Here is a 23591-nt window from a genome sequence, read left to right on the forward strand (position 1 = left end):
TGCTATGTGTGGAGACATAGCCACTGCTACCCAAGGCCCAGCAGGCAGAGCAGAGCCTTTGGTCTTTTAGGTGTAGGGATAGTAGTGGGTAAAAAGTGGACTTCCAGGAGCAAAGGAGCAGAGCACAAATTTGGAATGGTCTGAGGTTATCCCGAACTATCTTCTTGGTGGAGAGCCCTTAGGCCCAGAGCTGTGGCATTGTGCATACCTACCTCAGCCCCTGAAGCTACAGCCTAAGCAGCAATTTCACTGAGACACAGCCCTTTCCTCCAGTCCTTTGTTTCCTTCACCAATCCCTTTGAACATCTACTGTGGAGAAGATACAATCACAGGAGTTGGCAGACTCCTGAGGACTTAAGAAAATGGACCTTTTCCCTGGTAGTGTTGGCAAGTCTTAGTTCTCCTCTAAGGCAGAAGTTGCTCTTGTGGCGTGACATCACAACTGCCTACCTCATTTGTTAGTCTCCTAATATGGCTCACTTCTTGGGGCTAAATGTAAATATTCTCTGGGACCAAAACCACAGAGAAGCCACCATCATCTCAACGTCCTGGTTGATCAGGGTAACTTTGAAAATGGCATCATCCAGGGTTGGGGATTTAGCTCAGTGGTAGAGCGCTTGCCTAGGAAGCACAAGGCCCTGGGTTCGGTCCCCAGCTCCAAAAAGAAAAAAAAGAAAAAAAAAAAAAGAAAATGGCATCATCCTAAGGAAATACCAGAAGAAACCTAAAGACGTTTGGTCTGCCAAAGAGAAGATGGGGTGTCAGGCAGAGTTGGGGGCTGCTGCAGACATCACATCTCTGCTGTGTTGAAGACTATACTTCTTGAAGGGATGGTCCACTGATTGTAAATCAGAGGGCATTGAGTGTAAGTCCCTGTGTGCATAAAGTAAGAAATCCTAATGACAAATGGGATGGCGCACTCCTGCAGTCTCAGTAGTGTCGAGGTGGAGGCAGGAGGATTGTGGATCTGGGTCAGCCTAAGTGTGACAGTTAATTGTTGTTGCCATCTCTACTGCACCAACAGTAAATGGCACTTTCCAGGTCTATCTGTGAGGATACACTCAGAGACGTTTACCTGAAGAGGAAAGACCCAGCCTGAATGTGAGCCGGGATCAGGGACTGAAAAGGACAGAAGAGACAGTGAGTTGAGCACAACTGTTGGCCTCTATCTGCTTCCCCACTGTGGCCTTGTGACCATCCACCCCAACCCCTGTTATCTTACCATTTTTACCAAGATGGACTGTGTCCTCAAACCAGGAATCAGTTCAAACCCTCTTCATGCTGCTTTTGTTGGGTATTTGTCACGGTATTTAGGAAATTAACGATTACACTGGGCTGTAGAGAAAGACTTGATCTCAAAAATCCCTCCCAACCCCAACCCCAAAACTATGAGAGCAGATGATGACTGGCAAGAAGTCTTCACAGAGGCTTTATGCAAGGATGCTGGAGTGTGTGTGTGTGTGTGTGTGTGTGTGTGTGTGTGTGTGTGTATGTGTGTGTGTGTGTGTGTGTAGGAGGAGGAACATCATGCAGCAGGGCCCACTCTATTGGAACTACTAAGTGGCAGAGCTCACCAACAGAACCAAAATGAGGGCCAAGAGCCACTGCAGACAAGCCATGAATACAGATGCTGGGCTCAGATAGGATGGAGTCTACCCATCTCAGGAAGCCTCCAAGGTTCAACCAAGAACTGCTTCCCAGTGCTACTGAGTGGCTCAGAGACCCTTGTGTGGGCAAACTCCCTCACCACTGCAGATCTCTTGGCTCCATCCAGAGTAGGAGTTTGGGGGAGGTTGTTGAGTGAGTTAGAGCATTACGAGTGGGACTGAGGGCGATAACCTGAGCCTTCTCATTGGATAAGGAGCAGTAAGCTGTGATGAGATCTGGTACTTGAGCCGAGAAGCACAGGGTTTGCACACACGGGTTAAGGCAGATCTTTCAAACCTGGATCCTGGACAGTGAGTGGGGCAGACACCGGAAAAGAACGGGGCAGGTACTGGCTTATTCCACTCTCTGCCTCTTGAGCACTGTCTCCCCTGTGTTCTCATAGTCTCGTTTTTTCACACAGACTATCTGCCCCCTCTGCGTGAGTAGAGCAATGTTAACGTTGATTGAGCCAACTGCCTGACAGGCAGCTTCTCACTCAGTCCTCCCAGGAAATCTATGCGGTAGCTGTTATCTTCTTGTTCTTATTTCAGACTAGAGAACTGAGCTTCAGAGAAATTAAGTGGTGTGTCCAAGGACATTCAGGTCTTAACAGTAGGGATCAGAGAGCTGGGGTGAAGGTCAGTTCCAAGTTACTCTGAAGGCCATATTCTTGACTACCATTCACTTCTTGAAAATGATATCCTTTATTCTACTAGGTACGTTCAGTACTTAGCATGGTACCAGAAAGGTGGCTCTTTAAAGTTGCATTTTATAAACAGAGCACGCTGGCCCCTGTGTGTGCCTGCTGTAGGGTGTGATGGCACAAGTCCACAGACACTTTTGCAGTCACAGTATCCTTCCATGCACTGGAGGAACAATATAGAGGTAAGATGACGGTAAAGAAAATGCTCACTGGAGAAACTGACCTGGGCAATTGAGTTTGCTATGTAGCCTGGAAATTACAGCCTGTGTTGAACTATATGTAAACAAAAACGAAGATTAGAGCCTTCCCTTTTCTGTTCACAGAAACATAGCACGTTCATACATGGATAAGAAGCTGATGTCTGCCAGTGAGTGACACTGCCGTGCTGTGTGATTCCCGCTGGTTATTTTTGTCACCAGAAAATAAACCACATTTCCCTGATTATGAGGCCATATGCTTTTCAGAAGTTTGAGATTCCAATTTCATAACAGCAATAAGAACTGGCAGTTACACAGCGCTTACCACGTGTCAAACACTGTCTGAAATTGTTTACAGATGTTAACTCCTTTAATCTCTACATTCTAATAATCCTCACGAGGTGGGTCCTATTCTTAGAGAATGTGAGGAAATAGACACAGAGAGGTTCATTGAGTTCTCCAAAGCCACACAGCCGGTTATGGAGAGAATCGAGATCTGTAGGCTTAGATACCGCCGAGCTGCCTTGCTGTAGTTTGTTGAATGTTAGCAGTAGATCTAACTCAGTCGTCACCATAGCCTGTATAAACAAGAATGGTTTTGTGCTTTTCACAGATGAGAAAGCTACAACTTAAAGATGTTAGACATTTGTTCAGTGACTGGCTGCGGAGGACAGAAGAGGCCCTCTGGCCTCTCACAGCGCCCTTGCCGTCAGGGCACAGAGAAATACCGTTGCCTCCCCAGTTACTGACACATACTTCGTGTGACGCATACTTCGTGTGATCATGTGCTCCATCTGCAGATGTTGCCTCTGTGGTGTTCACAAACTCCTGGGTTACTAGCCTGTGCGTTCCTTCCCATTTTCTCTCTCCCTCACCTTAGGACTGAACCCTTACCTTTTCAGGAAGTCAGGGTAGCCTGCAGGGCTGGTTCATGAAGAGGGCAAGTCATCTTCCCCACTGTGACTGTGACCCAGGTCACAGCCCCAAAGAGAGATACTGTGATCCTCACAGTTCACCTGAGGATACAGATCAGATATCCCACTTCTGTCCAGAATCTCCAGGCCTCTGCTCTCAGAATCAGTTCTCCTGAAGAGTGAGGGTTTTCCTGTTTCTACCCTTGCCCTGGTGCCTGGCTCTCAGGACTCCCATGACTGACCTCAGCATTCTGTCAGTCTCCAGCCACACCAAGCTCTCTGCTTCTGCCCAGGGAAAGCTCTGCCTTTCAATGTTTCATTGCATCCCACAAGTCTTGCTCAGACATGGCCCTCAGAGAGGCAAACCTGACCTGTGTTCCTCAGCCTGTCACCTGTGTTACTTGCATATGCACCTCTGTGACTGAAACACAAGTGAGGACGCATTTGCTCTGGCTCAAAGTTTCAGGAGTCCTCAGTTCTCACTGCAGGAAAAGCAGTGGAGGAGCGGCCTTGTCCCCTGATTGGGGATGTGAGGCAGTGACTGTTCCCATAGCAGTGGACCAGGAAGCAGAGAGTGGGCTGGAACCAGGGGCTGACCCATATCCTTCGCTGGCCTACCTCTAGGGACCTACCAGGTGCCACCTCCTAAAGGTTCCCCACTTTTCAAAATAGCACTACCAGGTAGACGTAAGTGCTCAGAACATGATTCTCTGGGAAAATGCTTCAGAAGCAAACTCCAATTCCCACCTTCCTTCTTCCCCCATCATCCTCAGATCCCTCTTGTGGCTTTTCTCCATGAGCCCTGTGGATATTTTTCTGTGCCTTTTCTCTGATTGTGGACTTTTGTTTTTGTATATGCTTGTGCTCTATTTTCTTTCCCATGTGCCCTGTCAGAGCAGAGACATCCCTCCCTATTTGTCTCTGTCTAACATGTGCTGGCCCTCAGAGGTCCTCCAAGGACTTCTGCTGTGAGATTGCTAAATCCCCTGGAGGAAGAGAGGAGAAATGAGGAGTGAGTAGCTCTTCCCTCACTCTTTAAAATAAAAACCTGGGTTTGGGAATTTAATTCTGTGGTAGAGAGAGAGCTTGCCTCCTCATGAGTGCAACTGTGCTTAGGGTAGCAAGATTTGTGACCCAAAAGCATCACCAAGCAGCCAGGCTGCAGGAAAGGCTGCTGTCTGAAGTCTGGAAAGGGTAGACACTCTTATTTGGCTGGGTATTCCTGGGAGTATCTTATTGTCACTTTCTGGGCCATGGCCCTGGCTTCTGGTCTTTTGAGAATTTCCAAAAAGTGCTTTATGTGTTTTGAAGTGGCCCTTGTTCTCTGTGGACTTTGACCCCTTCCTACCACTCACCTTTGCAAGAGACTATCAGAGTCCTGAATGGTGTGTTTGGTTTGCCTTCTCTTTTTGCTCTTAGCCCCATAGCTCACCAGCTTCAGAAACAGACAGACAGATAGACATTCAGACAGACAGCCTGCCTGTCATCTGGCTGAACAGAGCTTCTTATTCTGAGCAGTTGACCAGGTGCTGGGTGTCCTGGGGATGAGTCTCCGTAGAGCGTGGATCTCTGACCCTCCTCCCTCTAGAGCCTTCTTTGGATGTTGTCAATATGAGGGGACTCTCGGGAAAAGCTTGTTTGTGTGGGAATGTTGGTGAATAAGCCCTCTTGGACCTTGGATGTATGCTGATAGACCTGACCTCAGTTTCCTTGGGCGTCGGCTGGTAACTATTGGTTTCAAATGAGACACGGGAGTCTTAATCGCACCATGTGTGGGATGTGCCCCATGGGGCTATGTTTTGTAGGCAGGGAAGTTAAGGCTTGCCCAGAAAAATAACATGTTTTCTTTGCCTGGTGCTTGAGATGTTTGCTTGGTGACTGGCTGATTGGTTGGTGGTTTGGGAAGAATGGAGACATTGGTTAACTTGGGTGTCCAGAGAATTTTCTGGTGTGTTTGTGTGAGAGCTTGTTTCTGTTTCTCTGGAAACAGTAGAAGGCAGAGGAGATGATGGTGATGATGGCTACAGCTTGTGTTCAAGGTCCTTGAAGCATCTTACTAACATGAACTTGAAACATTACTTAAATCACACATAAACAGTCTAGTGCTTTAAGAGTACCAGAAAGTACCCGATGTCTTCACTGCAAAGGCAAACAGCATGGCAGAGGGCCTTGGAAACCATGGGCAATATTGCCTTCTTCTCTCTTACTGGAACTGTGTTCCTCTACTGTTCTCTTTACTGAGGTACTTAGTGGGAGAGTCAAATCAAAGCTGCTGCGGCCAAAGGAAGACTTTCTTTATTCTTTAACAGGGAGTACTTTTTTAAGATTAGAAATACCTACGCATAAGATGTGTTTGGACAAGAGAGATGTGTTTTCATTAGATAAAAATTGACGGCTTCTGAACAGTAAAGAAAATAGCATCAGCAAACTTCCCTCACAGGGACTCTGCATAAAGAGGTGACCGGTCCTTAGGTCTGAGATTATTTATCTTTAGTGTCCCAGTACTTTGGGTTAGGACATCTGGCCATTGTTGATCTATCTCTTTCTATACTCTAAAGAGGCTGAAGTAAACAGATCACTGGCTATGGTATGGATTTTGTTTTGCTTTGCTAACACACTCTGCATGCGTTATTAGGGAATCTTTTGCTTACAGTGATGCCTGGGATATTTGGAGAATGGAAATCAGAAAGGAAAAAGAATAAGGAAAAGTGAGAATATGAACCAGGCATGGGCAAAGACGACGCCGTTTTCTAGAGAAAGCATAATGAGGAAACGAAGCCTGGCTGTCTGTTTCTGTAGCCAAGATGAGGGGGTGGATGTGAGAATGAGGCTTGGTCTGGATTAGTCCTGTTTCTAGTGACTGTAGGGAAGCCTGAAGCCCCTGCCAATAGAAAGGGTGCGACTCTTGGTTTACCCAATGTTGGCAGACCCTACCAGTTTCTGTGATGACTTGGATCAGGACACAACAGTCAGGTAGAGATGAGGGTGTGCATTTCATTTCTCTTTCTCTGTGAGGCTGTTGTTTGGTGCAGCTTTGTTCTATACACAAATATGTGGCTCCAGACACTCAGGTTCCTCTGGTGATGAGTCCCAGATTCCTTAGCTTGGTCAGCTAGAAAGAGCCAAATTGTATCCTAGGTTCAAGTAACTTGCTAAACTATTGTGTAGGCTGGCAATCATTTCATACTTGTATCAAGAGTGAGTGGTAGAGAAGGCCTGAGTGCAGTGGACCAAAACAGAGGCAAAACAAGCACATAGCCAAGCTTAGAGCTTAGCAGTGTGTCTGCCTGAGAGTCAGGCTGTGACATAGGTCTGACCTGGAAGTAATTCCTCAGTGCTGTCTCAGTTAGGCAGTCTGATAGTTACTTTTGATTATCAACTTGAAGAGATGTAGAAGCAACATGGAAAGCCTGGGGTATGTCTACAAGGCCTTTCCCAAAAAGCCTTAATGAAGAAGGGGAGACACACAGGAAGTGTGGGCAGTGTCATCACACGAGAGGATGTGAGCTGAGTCCTGTCCTTCATCTCGCTGTGTGACCTGACTGTGGATGCAGCCCCTGCTCTGGCTGCCACCACCTCCCTGTCAAGACATAGACCTTTATCCCTTTGAACTGTGGTGTGAGGCAAAGCAAATTCTCCCTTCCCTAAGTTGTTCCTGTTAGGCATCTTGTCTCAGGAGGAAGGTAAGTAATACAGAGTGTTTGTATGGACAGTGGAGCTGGTGCTGGGATAAAGCTAGCAAAGTCATCCACAGGCCTTTGGAACTGGGGGGAAGAAACATGGTAGAGTTTAGAGCTGGAGACTAGAGAAGCCCTTTGCTATATGCCAAGCTTAATAGGCCATCCTGATGGGGATTTGCAAAACCAGATTCTTGGAGAGATGTGGCCCAACTCATGAGGTTTCTGAGGCAATCAGTTCAACCTGACTGGCTGTCTTCTGCCATTGTCCTGGGAATGGTAGTGAGGCAGAATTGGAGAGTGACGGGATAATTTGTTTGGAGGAGGAACTCTCCTGAAAGGGCAGCATTGGCATGAAATTCTCGAGTGCCTGAGGTAGGTCTCTGTTCTTTGTTCTTATCCTGCTCTAATAGGAGAGAGTGTGACAAGTGTCATAGAAAGATATGAGGAACGTGCAGAGGGGAGAAACTTCGAAACTCTGGACAAGGCATCTGGGACAGCAGCTGCTATCAAAGAGAGAGCCTTAGCAACAATAAACCTAGTACATTAGAAGTATATAACTTGTCTTCACTTTACAGGGGCTCCCAGTTTAGAGATTGCCCTGAATCTCAGGAGAGACTTTGGATTCTTGAATGCTGTTAGGATTGTTAAAAATGGAGGAATTTAGGAGTTGAAATGAAATCTATCTTTCTTTCTTTCTTTCTTTCTTTCTTTCTTCCTTCCTTCCTTCCTTCCTTCCTTCCTTCCTTCCTTCTTTCCTTCCTTTCTTCTTTCCTTCCTTCCTTCCTTCCTTCCTTCCTTCCTTTCTTTCTTTCTTTCTTTCTTTCTTTCTTTTAAATTAGGAGCCTCTGGGAGCTGGGGACAGAGTGTTGTGTAAATAGGAAATGTTCTCCATAGGCTGAAGCATTGCAACACTTGACCCCCAGGCTTTGGCAGGCCTCTGGGTGGAGAAGATGGGTCACTGTGGAAGACCTTGGGGTTTGTTAGCCACACTCTACTTCCTAAGCATGGATGAATCTGGCCAGCCATGTTGCAGTCCTGCCGCCATGCCTTCACCACCACAGTTAGCTGTACCTCCTTGAGCCATGAGCCAACATAAACCTTCCTTAAGCAGCTTCCTCGAAGGGGTTTGGTCATAGCAACAAGAACAGTCATAAATGAAGAAGACAAAAGAAACAAGGCCACCGAGCTTCAAGTAGAAATCTTGTAGATAAGGATCTTCTTAGTCATTGCCGAGTTATCAGAAAAATCACAGCATATTAGGACCTTCCTTTGGAATGCCAGTCTTGCCACACACTCTGTCTAGTGTACACATAGCTCTCCTTGTCATCCATACCTTGACAGCTCCATGAGCACACACTGACTATGTAAGAGTAAGCAATAGAACACTATGTAGTTCCTGAAGTGCTTTGATGTCACAAACTCTCAATTCTCCCAATATCCATGACAGACAATGCCAAATTGTCTATAGTTGCCCTTGCTTTTTAAAAGAATTATTTATTCTTACTTTATGCATATGCGTCTTTTATTTACATTTTTTGGTATGTTGATTGTGTGCATGCAGTGCTCATAGAAGCCAGAAGAGGGCATTGGATTCCCTGGAACTGGACTGGAACTGGGAATGGTTGTGAGCCCCTGTGTGGGTTCTGGAAACCAAACCTGGGTCTTTTTTTGATAGTTTGTTTTGATTTTCATTACTGTTGGTTTTAGTTGTTTCTTATTTCTGTTTGTTTTTTAAATAGAGAGAGAAAGAGAACAAAAAGTTGGGTGGGTAGGTAGGTGGAGAAGATCTGGGAGAAGTTCAGAGAGAGGGGGTAACATGATCAAAATACATATTTTTGTTTTTATTTATTTTTCTTTCATACAATACATTCTGATCACAGCCTCTCTACCCTCCACTCCTCTCACATGTCCCTGCTTCCTTTCTCCTCCCAGATTTACTGTTTCTTCATTTCCCTTCAGAAAAGAGCAGGTCTCCCAGTGATATCAACCAAACACGGCACAAAAAGGTCCAATAAGACTAGACAAAACCTTCATATCAAGGTCAGATAAGGTAGTCCAGCAGGAAGAAAAGGTCCCATGCACAGGCCAAACAGTCAGAAACACCCCCACTACCACTGTTAGGAAACCCACAAAATACCCAAGCTAAATAACCATAGAATGTGCATAGAGTTTCTAGTGCAGCCCCATGCAGGCTCTGTGTTTGCTGCTTTAGTCTCTGTGAGTTCCTATGAAACCTTCTTAGTTGATTCTGTGCGCCATCTACTCCAGATGTCCTCAACCCCTCTGGCTCCTACAATTCTTCTTCCCTCTCTTCTGTGGGGTTCACCAAGCAATGCTTAATTTTGAGTGTGGTGGGTCTCTGCCTCTGCCCTTAGCTGCTGGAGGAAGTCTTTCTGAAGATGACTGGTCATGAATATTGCAGGATCTCATTAGGAATAATTTCATTGACTATTTTGTTGTTAGTCCTTGTTTAGTTTTACTATGGACTTCTGAGCCATTTAGACTCCTGCATAACATTTTTCTCAATTTAAAAGAGAGTACAACTGCTACATACGTTTGGAGAAGCCTAGGTCCAGCCCAAGTATATTCTTTGGGTGGTGGTTCAGTCTCTGAGAGCTTCAAGGGTCCAGGTTAGTTGACTCTGTTCATCTTTCTGTAGAGTTCTTATCCCCTTCGGGCCCAGAATCCTTTCTCCTATTCTTCCATAAGAATCCCCAAGTTCCATTTACTGTTTGGCTGTGGATGTCTGCATCTGTCTGAGTCAGCTGCTGGGTAGAACCTGTCAGAGGGCAGTCATGATAGACTCCTGTTCCAAGAATAACAGAGTGGCAGGGATTGGTGCTTGTCCATCGAATGGGTCTCAAGTTGGGGCGGTTATTGTTTGGACATTCCCCCAGTCTCTGCTCTATCCCTGTCCCTGCATTTGCTTATAGACAAGATAAAATTTTGGGTTGAAGGTTTTGTGGGTGGGTTGGTGTCTCTACTGCTCCACTGGGGTTCCTTTCTAGCTACAGGAGGTAGCCTCTTCAGGTTCCATATCCCGTGTTGAGTCACTACTAATGTCACCTCCACTGATTCTTCCCTTATCCCAGGTCTCTGCCTGGAAATGGCCCCACCTACCCGTCCATGTCAGTTTCCATTCATTCTCATGGCCATCTGTCCATCCAGCCTGTCCCTCCTCACACCTGATCCTCTCTCCTACCCCTCTCCATCCCCTCTCCCACTCAGGTCCCTCCCTCCACCTGCCTCTTATGACTATTTTATTCCCACTTCCAAGTGAGATTCAAGCTTGCTTGTGCCTTCCTTCTTGTTTATGGGCCCTTCTTTGGGTCTATGGAGTATAACATGGTACCTGTATTTTATTGCTAATATTCACTCATAAGTGAGTACACAGCATTTGGGGGTTGGGTTACTGCACTCAGGATGATATTCTCAAGATGCATCCATGTGCCTGCAAAAGTGATGTGATGTCTTGGATTTTAATGGCTGAATAGGATTCCGTTGTATAGACATACCACATTTTCTTTATCCATTCTTCAGTTGAGGAACATCTAGGTTGTTTCCAGTTTCTGGCTATTATGAATAAAGCTGCTATGAACACAGTTGAGCAAGTGTCTTTGTGGGATGGAGCATCCTTTGGGTATGCGCACAGGTGTGATACAGCTAGGTCTTGAGGTAGAACTAGTCCCAGTTTTCAGGTCTCCCTGCACGAATGTAGCAGATGTGAAGCTTGGTCTTCATGTGGGCCCCAAACACCTGGAGAGGGGGCTGTCCCAAAAGCTGTTGCCTGTATGTGGTATTCTTCTACCTGGGCTGTATTGTCTGGCCTCAGTGGGGGAGGATGCACCCAGCCTCACAGACACTTCATGTGCCAGGGACGGGAGACACCCACAGGGCCCCCATAAACTCAGAGGAGAAGGGGAAGGGTGATGGGGGAAGGATTGCTGGAGGGGTGACCGTGAGGAGGCAGTGATCAGGATATAAGTGAATATGGAAAGAGAGAGAACACAAGAGCAGCCAGTTCCCTTAATTGCTGAGCCATTGTTCTAATCCCTAGAGTCTCCTTTTACAGGAATAAATATTAATATTCAGATGAGTTAAGCAATTTACTCAAGATCACACAGCTATCAAATGAAGGAATTGGGATTTCATTGTTAATTTTCTAATAGGAAGTTTGGCTCTTTGGCCCCAACATTAAACCACCCGCAAATAATGCACTTATTGTATTGCAACTAAAATAAAAATCAAGCCTACCCTGAAACGAAACTAAGAAATACACAAACCCTTACTTCCAAAACAATGAAAAGAGCTCAAATGTGTGTGTGTGTGTGTGTGTGTGTGTGCTAGTGGTTGGGAGAAAAACCTGTGAGTGTATGAGTGTGTGGCAATGTTATGTGCATGTGTGACTCATGTGTCTGGGCTGTGTGGACATCTAAGTATTTGACTAAACAAGACTATCTGGCATTTGATGTAGTTAGTGAAGTGGCCTTGTTTTCTCATAACTTGTGAATTCTCACAAACTTTGCTAGATCTACCTACAGCCTTCAGTAGTCAACCTTCCGTTGCAAACACCGGGCACACCTCCCCTCTGTGCTGAACACCAAGGCTCAGGCACAGAGCTATTTTGGCTGTTCCTTCATTGGCCTAGAGTGAGGTCGTGTGCTTGGCTGTGAGGAAGGAGATGAATGGCACCCATGTTCTGGGTTCCCCACTTTACACCATGCATAGAACCACATGTGAAGAAGTTCAGTTGTGACAGGTGATCAATCACCGTCCCTTGTCCTGGTCCCTGAAGGGGCCTGTGAACGATGTTTCAATGAAGTCTTCCAATCCCTGCAGAGGACAGGTGAGATTTATCTCTGGGTTTGGAGCTGGAGGAATGTCTGCCCCTCCCCCTGCCCCGCCCCTTCTGCCATTTCCCACCCACCCCTTCTGCTATACCCAGACCACAGCTGCAGCATATCTACTCTGTCCTGGAAGGTCAGATCAGATACTCCTGAGAGCTTGACCCTTAACCCTGGGTAAAGAGACCACATTCCACTACCAATAGCATCCCATGTCTCTAGTGGGACGCACTACATTTTGGAGAACAACAACAACAACAACACACATACACACACAGAGAGAGAGAGAGAGAGAGAGAGAGAGAGAGAGAGAGAGAGAGAGAGAGAGAGAGAGCGCTTATTCCTGAACTTTTAAAATGGGGTGTGACCCCTGTGGAAAGTGGACTTGAGTTTCTTATTTTGTTTTGTGACTCAATTCACCCCTCAAGTTCCATTATGAATGAAACTTGAGTTTTGTGTCCTGAGTGAATCTATGGGGAATGAAATGATCTCTCTCTTTTGGGAGTCTTAATATGTATTTTGCATATCAAATATGTGTGTTTTATATTCTGTATATAAAATTCACTTCTCAATAAAACCAAACAGACCAAACCAAATATATATGGATATGTGACTGTGTATTCTTCCTTCCTTTCTGAGAAGTTGATTTGGAGACACTTTTTCTCTACAGATCTTTTCTGAACTGATGTTGGATCATGACAGCAACTTAATGCAGAATTCAGAGCTTGTTATGTGTTTTATTTTGAGAAAATAAAACAACCAACTCAACAATATCTAACAAAACCAAACACAATAAGCAAACAAACAGAAAAGGGGGTGCTCTGAGGCTGAGCTCAGAAACACAGCCCTTTGTTAGTATACAGTACTAAGGCCTGGGGTTCAGTTCTTAGCATCCAAAACCCCACAAACAAAATAGTGAGGAAAACATGCTGCGTATGATAAACTATGCCCTCCACCTGTGAATTAGAGTCGCATGGGAAGAGGGACCTTCAGCTGTAGAAATGCCTCCATTAAGTTGGACTGTGAGTAGGACTCTGGGCCATGTTTTTGATTCATGATTGATGTGGGAGGATCCAGACAGGAGTCTGGGCCATGTTTTTGATTGGTGATTGATGGGAGGATCCAGCCCACCATGGGTGGTACCATCCCTAGGCTGCTCTGGGTTGTGTGAGAAGCAAGCTGAGGACCTGCTTCTCAAGAGGTTCCTAGTAAGCAGTTTTTTCCAGGACTCTTCCTCTACTCCTTCTTGAGTTCTTGCTCTGACTTCCCTCAAAGACTATTTGTGATGAAGAAATTTAAGTCAAATACACCTTTCCTTCCTAAGTTGCTTTCAGTCAGCCGTTTCATACTCCAACAGAATAACAACCAGAATAACCAGGGATGAACAGAGGAGGCGTTTACCACACATGAAAAGGCACAAAGTGAGCACCGTTACACCTGAGGCCAGGGTTTCTTAATTCTGACATTGGCAAGAGAAAAAGCAGTTCCACAATTTTGAGCCAAATTTGAAGCAAGCATTAATTAAATACTGGCCAGAAAAATGGGCTCTGGCCAGGTCCACCCCTGAGTTCCCAGTGAGTGGCCACAAGTTGTGTTTGCTGGGGCTAAAAAGGCAAAACCCACAATTCATTGCATTTCCTATCAGGCCCAACCAGGGGCCAACAGACAACGTATTTCCTGCCTAAGTGCCTCCTGCCCACATGTGGTCCCTGTAAAATGGGTCAAACAAACTTGTTCAGAGGTGATAAAAACATGTGGTTTGTTATTTCCCAAGAACTAGAACTCCCAGCATTCCAGGGAGTTGCTTTGTCTGTAAGCAGGTGGGGGCTTAGAGGGTAACTTTGACTCTTCCAGGTTCTGTGTTGGTCCAGCTGTGCTCATGCTGCACAATAGTATGGGAACTTGTCTAGATACTTCAGCTACTGGTGATAAGTAACTTTTAAAAAATACCTGCTAGTTTATTACCGATCTAGTGATTTTTTTCTCTTCTATAGGTATAGTATGGAATGGTGTAGTGTGGTGTGGTGTGGTGTGGTGTGGTGTGGTGTGGTGTGGTGTGGTGTGGTGTGGTGTGGTGTGGTATACATGGAGAGGTATATAAACCTATCTTTGCTAAAATAGTGACCCTGGCCAGCCCTCTCTCAGGTTTGACTCTTTTCACTTAGTTAGCATGGCCTTGACATCTTCTACCAGTATTTTCAGTGTCCGCATGCTTGATATTCAAAACATTGTACTCTGGGAATCTGAATCAAGTCTTTGGATTTGTCTTACCCGGTATGGGGCTGATGGTAGACATAGTAGCCTCTGAACATAGCTGTCGGCTTCTTTAGAACACAGCCCAGGGATGCCTAGGTTTCTGCTGGACCCAAGGACAAAACCAGCATCCACTTGGATAGGTTCCTCACAGTGTATCGGTATCCGTGAGTTACTCTTAGTGTGAAACAGCCGCTTCCTTGCACTGCCTTAAACGGAAGTTGGGTGCAGTTGCCATTGTGTTTGATGTCGTCTCAGATGCCATCACTCAGATTCAGGAGGTGTTGTAGCCCATTTTGCACGAACCAGGCATTCATTGTTTTGGGAGATAGAACAACTTACTAGTAAAACTATCTAGCATTTGCGCAAACGCCCAGGAAACCAAGGTTAAAAAGTTGTGACATTTCAAAATATCTTAAGAGAATCCCTTTCTTTAAAAATAGCTTAGTAGGACTGGAAAGGTGGCAGCTCTTGCTGAGGACCAGGGTTCAATGTTCAGCTCCCGTACAGTAGGTCACACCTGCCTATAACTCTAGGCCCAGGGGACCCAGACCTCCTTCTTAGTCCTGTGGGCACTAAGCATTTATATGGTGCATATATGCATGTGCAGACAAGACACTCATGCACGAGAATAAGTAAATCTTCTAAAAATCATAAAAGACCACTCCCCTTCCCCCACACAGTGACTGAAAACAGAGCAGTTCCACTTGAGAATGTGCCTCCTAGATATACAAAGGAAGACTGCACCGTAGTGTCAATCAGGAGAGGGAAAACTGGCTTCATAGCAAGCCACCTTTGACCTTCTGAAGGACACACCCAACTTTGAATTTCATTTCTTTGCTGTTATCATTTTTCAGTCTGAAGATTCCAAGGGGCATTTATTTTAAATGGCAACAGCGGACTTACCAGAAAACTAAAGATGCCTTCCTAAATCCGGATCACCCCATCCGTTCTAGTTTTATGTCAACTTGACACCAAGGTAGAGTTATCTGAGAGGAGGCGGCTTCAGCCTTCTCTGAACCGCGTTGCTGAAGGGAAGCCTATAGGCTTTTCTTAAAGTGGGGATTTATCAGGGTGGGCCCATGAGAGGACCAACCCATTGTGGGTGGGGCCATCCCAAGCTGATTGTCCTGAGTGTTAAGGAAAGCAGGCTGTGTTTCCTTCTGAGGTTGTATTCAGTCCCATTAGAAACAAGCCAAGTGATTTAGTTACACTCAATACTTCCTTAAAACCCAGACAAACATCACTCCAGCATTTTGTTAACCACACACGTCAAACAGAGTTTTCTTGGAGATGGGAGATGTTCTGCAAAAACATACTGTACTGGACAGAAGCAAGAAGTGCAAAGACCTGAGTGCACACACTCAGGCAGACATGTGCTTAGGGCTTCTCTGTGCTGCAGACCTAATGCTGTGCACTGGGGCTCGGCAAATATGTACTGAACTATTGAACCCATAGATAGGAAAGTTAGAAGATACGTTAGGGAGAACAAAAGCTCCAATTAGCCCATGACTTTAAAAAAAATCCTCATACCTAAAGAAACATATGGAACATTTAAAAAAGGAGAGATGGGGAACTGTAACATATGAAAAACCAATCCCACCGGAATGTTTTCCAATATATGGTTATAAACGCCACATATATATAAAACCACAGGCCCCCGCAGAAGGCGGGGAGAAGCCGGGAGCCCCCAGCACTCACTCCTCCTTGGGCCTCCTTCTGAGAGTAAGATCAGGGTCAGTTTCCAGAGATGAAAGCTGTTGGAAATCCTTCCTTCTGGGAACAGGAGGGCCTTGTGGGAAGGGAATTTTTGACAGTCTCTATAATGATGGAGTATGTGACAAAGTCCTGGAGAGGTCTCTGCTTCAGCCTGTAGCAGCCAGAACTTTGGAGGCTATGAGGGGACGGTGAACATTTTTAAAAGCAGGGAATTTGGTTCTGCTTGATTTCGGAGTCACGTTCAGCTCTAGGCAAACACGCACAGCAGCTCGGCACCACGAGGAAGGAGTGCCAGCTGTAAGCTGTGCAGGGTCACACCCAGCTCACACCACCGTCTGCCACAGCTTACACTTGTGAGGGATCCTCTCACTCCAGGATCCAGCCCTTTTCTGGTTGGAAAACTCAGCAGCAGGCAGACATTTCAAGCTGGAGGGCTGAAATGTCACTTTTAAAGGCAGGGTTAAAGAGGTCACACAGCTGCAAATAATACTGGCCCAATGAAATTCAGATTCCAACTGCAGTGCACTTCAAGAATAACACAGGGACAGGAAACGAGCTGACCCGATTCTACTAGCAAAACCAAGCCAGGAGGGTTGGGGAGAGAGGGACACACACACACACACACACACACACACACACACACACACACACACACGGGGGCGGGGGAGACAAAGATCCACAGAGAAGTAGACATACAAAGAGTCAGTTTTCCACAGAGAAGACAGACACACTTTAAGATAAGGACAGAGCCACTCGGAGAGCTACAAAGATCTATTCACAAAACCAGTGAATTTCTTGGACTGAAATTCAAGGGCACTTATTTTTTATATTTCAAGTTATAGTTTCCGGGTTTGAAATATCAAGATAGATTGGAAGTCCCCAAAGTAAAGGCAGTTATTCTTCCTGATAGCTTCCATGTGGAGGGCTCTGGGTTCAAATGTTTAGCTACTATGATCCTGTTTTACAAACAAGAAAATAAGATGAGTTAGACTGGTATATATATATATGGTATATGTATATATATATATGTATATATATATGGTATATGTATATATATATGTGTGTGTGTATATGTGTGTGTGTGTGTATGTGTGTGTGTGTGTGTGTGTGTGTGTGTGTATAGTGTATTTGTTTCTTGTGGTGTATGGTGCCATGTCTTTCTGTCTAAATGCCAAATTGGCTTTGCCTGTAATAAATTTAGTTATATAATATGTGTTCTCAGAGAAAACAGTGCAGAGTCTCACTCAGTGAGACTCACCCACTTTAGGAGGGACCCTTTGCTTCTCTAGAGCTCATTCAAGGGTCCGGGAGGCTCAATAAGACAGGGGCTTTGTTTCAGGTAAACTGTCGAAAGAAGATTCCATCTAGTCTTATGGTAAGACAATAGACACTAGCCAGAGTTTAAAATTCAAGGTCTGTGCTGCACCCATAACCAGGCAAATGACTCCAGAGATGGTGTTCACCGATGTTCAGTTTGCATCTTAGACATTCTTATAATTTTTATTCCTAGGATTTCAAATATGAATAATATTTTTAGTGTTTTCCAATTCCAAATTCATATTACTGTCTGGCTCTACTGGGGCAAGTTTGTGCCTTCTCACAGAGATTAGAACTCAATGTTTACAAAGGGTTGGCTATGGCTGTGTCTGAGCTGGGTGGTGAAACACTCCCTTGGGCTGATCACTGCAAACGGGAGGGAGTCAGTTTTTCTCACTCAGGCTCAAATGCTACCCTTACATTTAAAGCATGTATTTAGAGTATTTTGTTTAGGCTCTCTGGGTTTTTAATGGTGTTTTCTTTTCTTTCAGTGTTTGCCCTTTGGGAAACAGTTAATTCCAAGCCTATCGTAATGACCAGAAAAACCTTTGAATGGTTTGGTAGCCTCAGCCCTTATGGAACAGCTTCCCATTTTAGACCAGGAATTTGTGGGGTCAAACCCTGAACAAAGAAAGAGATTCTAGCCCATTTAGCAGTCCATGGAATGCACCGCCAGTGGAGGGTTTGAATTGTAAATCAAGCCAGTCATCTCCTGGTCCGCTCGGGAAACCTCTGCTCACTTTGTGCGAGACTAAACTGTGCTATTAGGATCTTTAATTGTTTTCCAAAAGGTTGAGAAGAATTACACTCACGAAGCATTGCTTTTATCTGAACAGTGAGTCTGACTGTAGGGAAAGAACAATTAATATAGTGCTAAGAAAAAACTATGACGTGGCAGAACATCTGCCACCGTGGGGCTATTTCTCATCTGTACAGCCTAAGTCAGGATTCCTCAGAGGGCAGTCTACAGGGTCGTGAACAGCCCAGTAGCCCAGGCTGTCTTGCTTGTGATATATCTCATGGAATGAAGAGATAGAAACTAGCTTCCTCCCATTTTTGTCCACCAAAAAAAGCACCTTTGACTCCTCACAAAGTTTGGGGAGATATTTTAAGACTATACCCCGAGAAAAAAAGAGTCTGTGGCCCACACAATCTCTCACCTCTCAAAATTTGATACTGGGCTAAAAAAAAAAAGTTGCCTGCAGAGTTGAGAACAGAAGGCTGTTTGGGGTAATTTATTGTGATGATTCAAGATTCATTATCCATTCCACAAATATTTATTGAACGCCTACTATGGAAGCTCTAGGCAGTGGAGCCTGGGCTGTGGTAATTGCCAAACCAAACTTGGTTTATTAAAAAAAAAATCCCAGCCAGTAAAATATCTGAATGGGAAATGAGAGGACAAGGCCTTGCTTCTGAGGACCAAATGTGGAACAGCCTGTCTAAGAGCCCAGCTGAGTAACGTGGCCCCGTTGGTGGGTGATAAAAGGACCCGTGTGGAGCTCCAGTAAGGGTCTGTGCAATTATTGTACTGTGCACTAGAAAAGAACCCTAATAATAGACAGTAAACAAATCCACCATGCCTTTTGATTAATACATCAGACCAGATCATACCAGTTGATAAAAGTAATGAGGCCTACGTGGCAGAGCTGTACCATTTAGAAAGTCGACTGCAAGCACCTACAGGGAGAGGGATTAGCAAGCGAGTGTTGTTTGCAGAAGCTGCATGTGGGAACTGTAGATCATCGAAATTAAGTAGTTGAGGTTTACACAGTATATATACACCCACTCGTATTAGACCTTACTGATCCCTTAAAACCTACTTTATATTAGCAACGGCTGTGCGCCTCAAGACTTTTATCCCAATGTTACGCTGCCAAACAGATTTGCTCCATATTTAATGCATATCACTTAGTACGTTGCTACAGATTCGTCTCTGTCTCAAAAATAAACCGGGAGGGCAGAGCTAACAGTAGAATGTACCAGTGCGCGTGCTTTAAATTGTTTGAGAAGAGACTTTGCGTGTCTCACATTGTGTCTCTTGAACTATAAAGTCCTTTGCTAATACACGTCGGTACCTATCAACTTATATTCATCATCTTCCTCCCAACGTGACAGCCACACAGTATAAGCTCGGCACCTCAGAGTTAGTCTGTGGAACTGGGCTCTGCAGTGTGTTCAAGCATGAGTATCAGAGTTCGGTTCCAAGACGTTTGGAGCTGAGCTCGTAGCTGATGATTAAGGAAGTCGGTGCTGTGTCGAGCAGAGCTGTAGAGCATGGGCGTGAAGAGCCTGAGTTCATGGGGGAAGCCAGCACGTTGGTGGGCCGAGGACTGGGACGGAGCAGCGATTACAGTGGAAAGACAATTTCTCCTTAGACTTAGGCCAACTCTCCCCTTACGTTGGCTCGTTAAACTCTAGAGACGCAACAGGAGCTGTTGCTGGGACATTCATTTAATTATCATTAATTACTACCTTCTGATGTCCACCGTAAGTATGCGTGCATAGAGCTTTCCCATGTGACTATTATATAATCTTCATTTTGATTGTAAACATGCTATTCCATCGTGGCTTTAGCAAACGAAGCTCTCAAGTGGCGCCCAAGAAAGAGCCACACAGGCAGACAAGGAGTTAAATTGTAATTTTACACATAGGGACTGATTCCTATCCTCGAGGTTCTTACCCACAAACTTCTCTTACCTCCAAGGTACCCTACTCTTCTCCATGATTTCAAGATGTCTGACAGGCTTTAAACCAAGGAATTAGATATAGGAACAAAGGGGCTGAGGACAAATATTGCTGCGACTATTGTCAAGGTGGGGACACAGAGGCAGGAAGACATTGCCAAGCAGACAGACTCACAGACACAGAGGCATTTTCAGGAAAGCGTTGAAAATGTTTCTGCTGGTTTTTTGGTTTTTGGGGTTTTTTTGTTGTTGTTGTTTTATTCCATTTTTGGGGTTGTTTTGTTGCTTTTTAGAAATATAGAATATATATATAGAATATAGAAAAGATTAAAATTATGCTAATCACTGTATTGTGGGGCAGCCAGTGAGAATTCCTTCTAGAGCAGTGGTTCTCAACCTTCTACTATCCTTTAAAACTAATGCTATGCTGAGCCCCAACCTTAAAATTATTTCATTGCTACTTCATATCTGTACTCTGGCTATTGTTATGGGCTGTAATGTAATATCTGAAATGTGGGACATCTGATATGCATGCCCCATGAAAAGACTATTTAATCCCTTAAATGGGTCTCGACCCACAGGTTGAGAAACCACCCGCAAAGACGCTCATCATTAGGAGGGGGTTTACCTTTCCCCCATTTTTCAGTTTTGCATTTTCATCTCTGACTGGCAATGCTATTTAAGGCAAGCATCCTCACTTTACGTCTTGGAAAAGTGAGAGGATGAGAGACTACTGTATGGAGAAGGAGGTGTAAAATGTACAAACCGGAGGTGCTTGCACAGTGGGACTCTTCCATGATGCCAAGCTGCCACTGTCTTCCTTTTGGAATCACCCATGGACAGCATTTTAAAGAAAGAAACATTTCTTCCTGTACCCAGGGTTAAGGCAGGAGGTTCTGAAGTTTAGCAATAGACCCACATACCCCTAAAGGCATATGTAATACATAAACACAATGCTAATATTGGTTTTAGAATAGTTAGAAAATCATCTACATAATGTCCCTTATGTGTGGGCGGCTCTTCGTGTCAATAAAAAGGAAGCAAAACCAGCAGCAACAGGTGTGTTAACCACAGAGTCACGTAGGCCACACTTTCCTGGCATTGGAATCACTGGTAAAGGTAATTTTGACCAGACTCAATTTTTGCCCAGTGAACACAGAACTGAAGGTCTCCCTCTGGCTTTCCCAGTCTCCGAGTTCGTAGGAGGATTGAGATGGTGTGCTTTGCCTTGGAATCTTGCTGGGAAGTTGGGGCAGTAGCACCCCATCAGCTACCATTGGATAGGCAGGCTTTAGCCTCCAACATCATTACGGCCTTCTTTAATATGCACCAAGGAAAGCACACTAGGAACCCAAATCAGGAGAACCAATAAACTGGAAACAGGACCCATGTTCACTGCATTCGTGTGTGACTCGTTCAGTTTAGAGAATGACAATAGAACTCTTCCTGTGATTGTCTTCCTCCTGCATTTAAAAAAGAAGAAAGAGATTTTCATGGGCTTCTGTTTTCCTTTAACCCTTCAGATTTATGAGGAATCCAAGATGAACTTGGAGCAGGAGAGGCCGTTTGTCTGCAGTGCCCCAGGCTGCTCTCAGGTGAGTGTGCGGATGGACCCTCCATGCTCCAGCTCTTAGGAAATGCTTCTCCCTTCCCCTCAAAGGTACTTCCCATTGGGCCACCATACCACTGGGTCCTCTTTCCTCACTGAAATGCTTACAGGCTCTCCCAAATCGTTGACATCACGATTCTCATCTTCACTACTGTTAGATCACACTTTAGAGTTTGAAGTACTTCCCCTTCACCCTGAAACACAGTGGTATTGACGTTCCTCTGAGTAATTCCTCCGGAAGCCAGCCAGACACATCCTGCCCACTGTTTCCTCTGGGCTATCATTTGGAAAGGGGAAGGTGGTGTGTACTTCACAACGGCAAGCTGCTTGCATTGCATACTGGGTGCATTTTAGATGTCTCATAGTCATGGGTTGGGTTCTCACTCCTTTCTGAGAAGAAGTATACCCCTATGTCTATTCTTGAACCACAGTTCTTGTACATAAAAGTTTTTTTTCTTTTTTCTTTTTTTTTTTTTTTTGGTTCTTTTTTTTTTTTTTTTCGGAGCTGGGGACCGAACCCAGGGCCTTGCGCTTCCTAGGCAAGCGCTCTACCACTGAGCTAAATCCCCAGCCCCGTACATAGAAGTTTTAAGAGGAGTGGATATCTTGGATTGAAGGATAGAATCTCAGAGTCTCTTCTTAATTTCTTAGGATAGAATCTCAGAGTCTCTTCTTAATTTCTTAGAAGGATAGAATCTCAGAGTCTCTTCTTAATTTCTTAATATAGAGCATGAACCTAGCATTCAGTTAATGCTCACTCTTGTAGCCACCACTGCTGCTGCCAAGTCCGTCATATTAGCATCCATGTCTATTACGTGGAAATTACAGTTTTGTGTTTACAGTAGCTGATGGGGTGATACTGCCCCAACTTCCTACCAAGATTCCAAGGCAAAGCACACCACCTCAATCCTCCTATGAACTCGGAGACTGGGAAAGCCAGAGGGAGACCTTCAATTCTGCGTTCACTGGGCAATGCCCACCCCCATTAGTTTGTGTGGCAGGGTTGGCAGTCTGATGTGGGGCGGTGTCTAGGGGTCAGGGGTAAGTCAGATGAGCATCCTCCTTCTAGTTTCCCAGAGTTTGTGGAGGAGTCTGGGAGAATGTGAAGAGGGGGTTTTGGACAAACACAGTCCCAGAAACACAAAACATTGTTGCTGGTGTCAGCTGCTATGAGCAGGCAGAGTGTGGAATTTTCATCAGAGGATTTTGTGCCAGTGTGTTTCTTTCTAACTTGTAAATAAGAAAGCTAGCAGAGAAAAAAATATTTTGGAGCAAACAGGTTTTGAAAGCCAGTGTGAAGCAGCAAATACTAGGGGAATCTGGATAGGTTGATAGGTAACTGGGAAAATCCCGGCAGATAGGGGCTTACCATGGTAAATGCAGAATATCTCCTTACTAAGTTAAAACCTGGTCCCTGACTAAAACGAAACGCCCTTCGGTTTTTTCAGAGAGAAGCTTTCTTGCCCAAAGGAACCCAGATGATTGGACGGATTTGCTTTGCTTGGCTGTGGCAATAGATACTAAGTTTCACTTATCACAAGGCACCTATGCCCTTTCTCAGCACTTACCTGTGTGTCTAGGCATTCTAGCAGTCCCATGAAAGCCACACTGCTCTAAACACACATACCTGGTCTGGGCATGAGGTCTGTAATCATCTGATGAAATCACTGGCTACCTAGTTGATTGTACTTTTTTTCTTCAGAAAGAAACAACGGACCACAATGGGGAGCTGACTTTACTTGTGTGGGGGAGAATAAAAGGTTTCTCTATGGAATAGCACCCCCAGAGAGTCAGCAAAATAAGAGGAGGGGTCAGGCTAGGTTGGGGTTCCGGCTATGTCCAGTGTTGGAATGCCAGCAGAGAAGAGTGTCTAGACCTATGTGAGATTCACATCAGTCAGAGAGGAGAGAGATATCTGCACATACGTATTGAGCATACACTGTCCCAGGCTTAGCATCAGCAACATCTAAGGCCAAGGAGCTCTCTGATGTGGGTAGTATCTTGTGTATTATAGAATGCTT

At 45.0% G+C, this 23591-nt stretch overlaps 1 protein-coding gene across 5 annotated transcripts in view; it reads left to right on the forward strand.

Moving 5' to 3' along the window:
• Window positions 1-23591, forward strand: part of Creb5 (cAMP responsive element binding protein 5) — a 401200-nt gene that overhangs the window by 65669 nt on the left and 311940 nt on the right. For all 5 annotated transcript variants that reach the window (XM_039108137.2, XM_039108135.2, XM_039108134.2 and 2 more), the window contains one exon: window positions 21485-21556. In XM_039108137.2, coding sequence (XP_038964065.1) covers window positions 21485-21556 — 72 coding nt within the window. The remainder of the gene's footprint in view (window positions 1-21484; window positions 21557-23591) is intronic.

The sequence above is a fragment of the Rattus norvegicus genome, chromosome 4 (genome assembly GCF_036323735.1).
Source record: "Rattus norvegicus strain BN/NHsdMcwi chromosome 4, GRCr8, whole genome shotgun sequence".
NCBI classification, from domain to species: domain Eukaryota; kingdom Metazoa; phylum Chordata; class Mammalia; order Rodentia; family Muridae; genus Rattus; species Rattus norvegicus.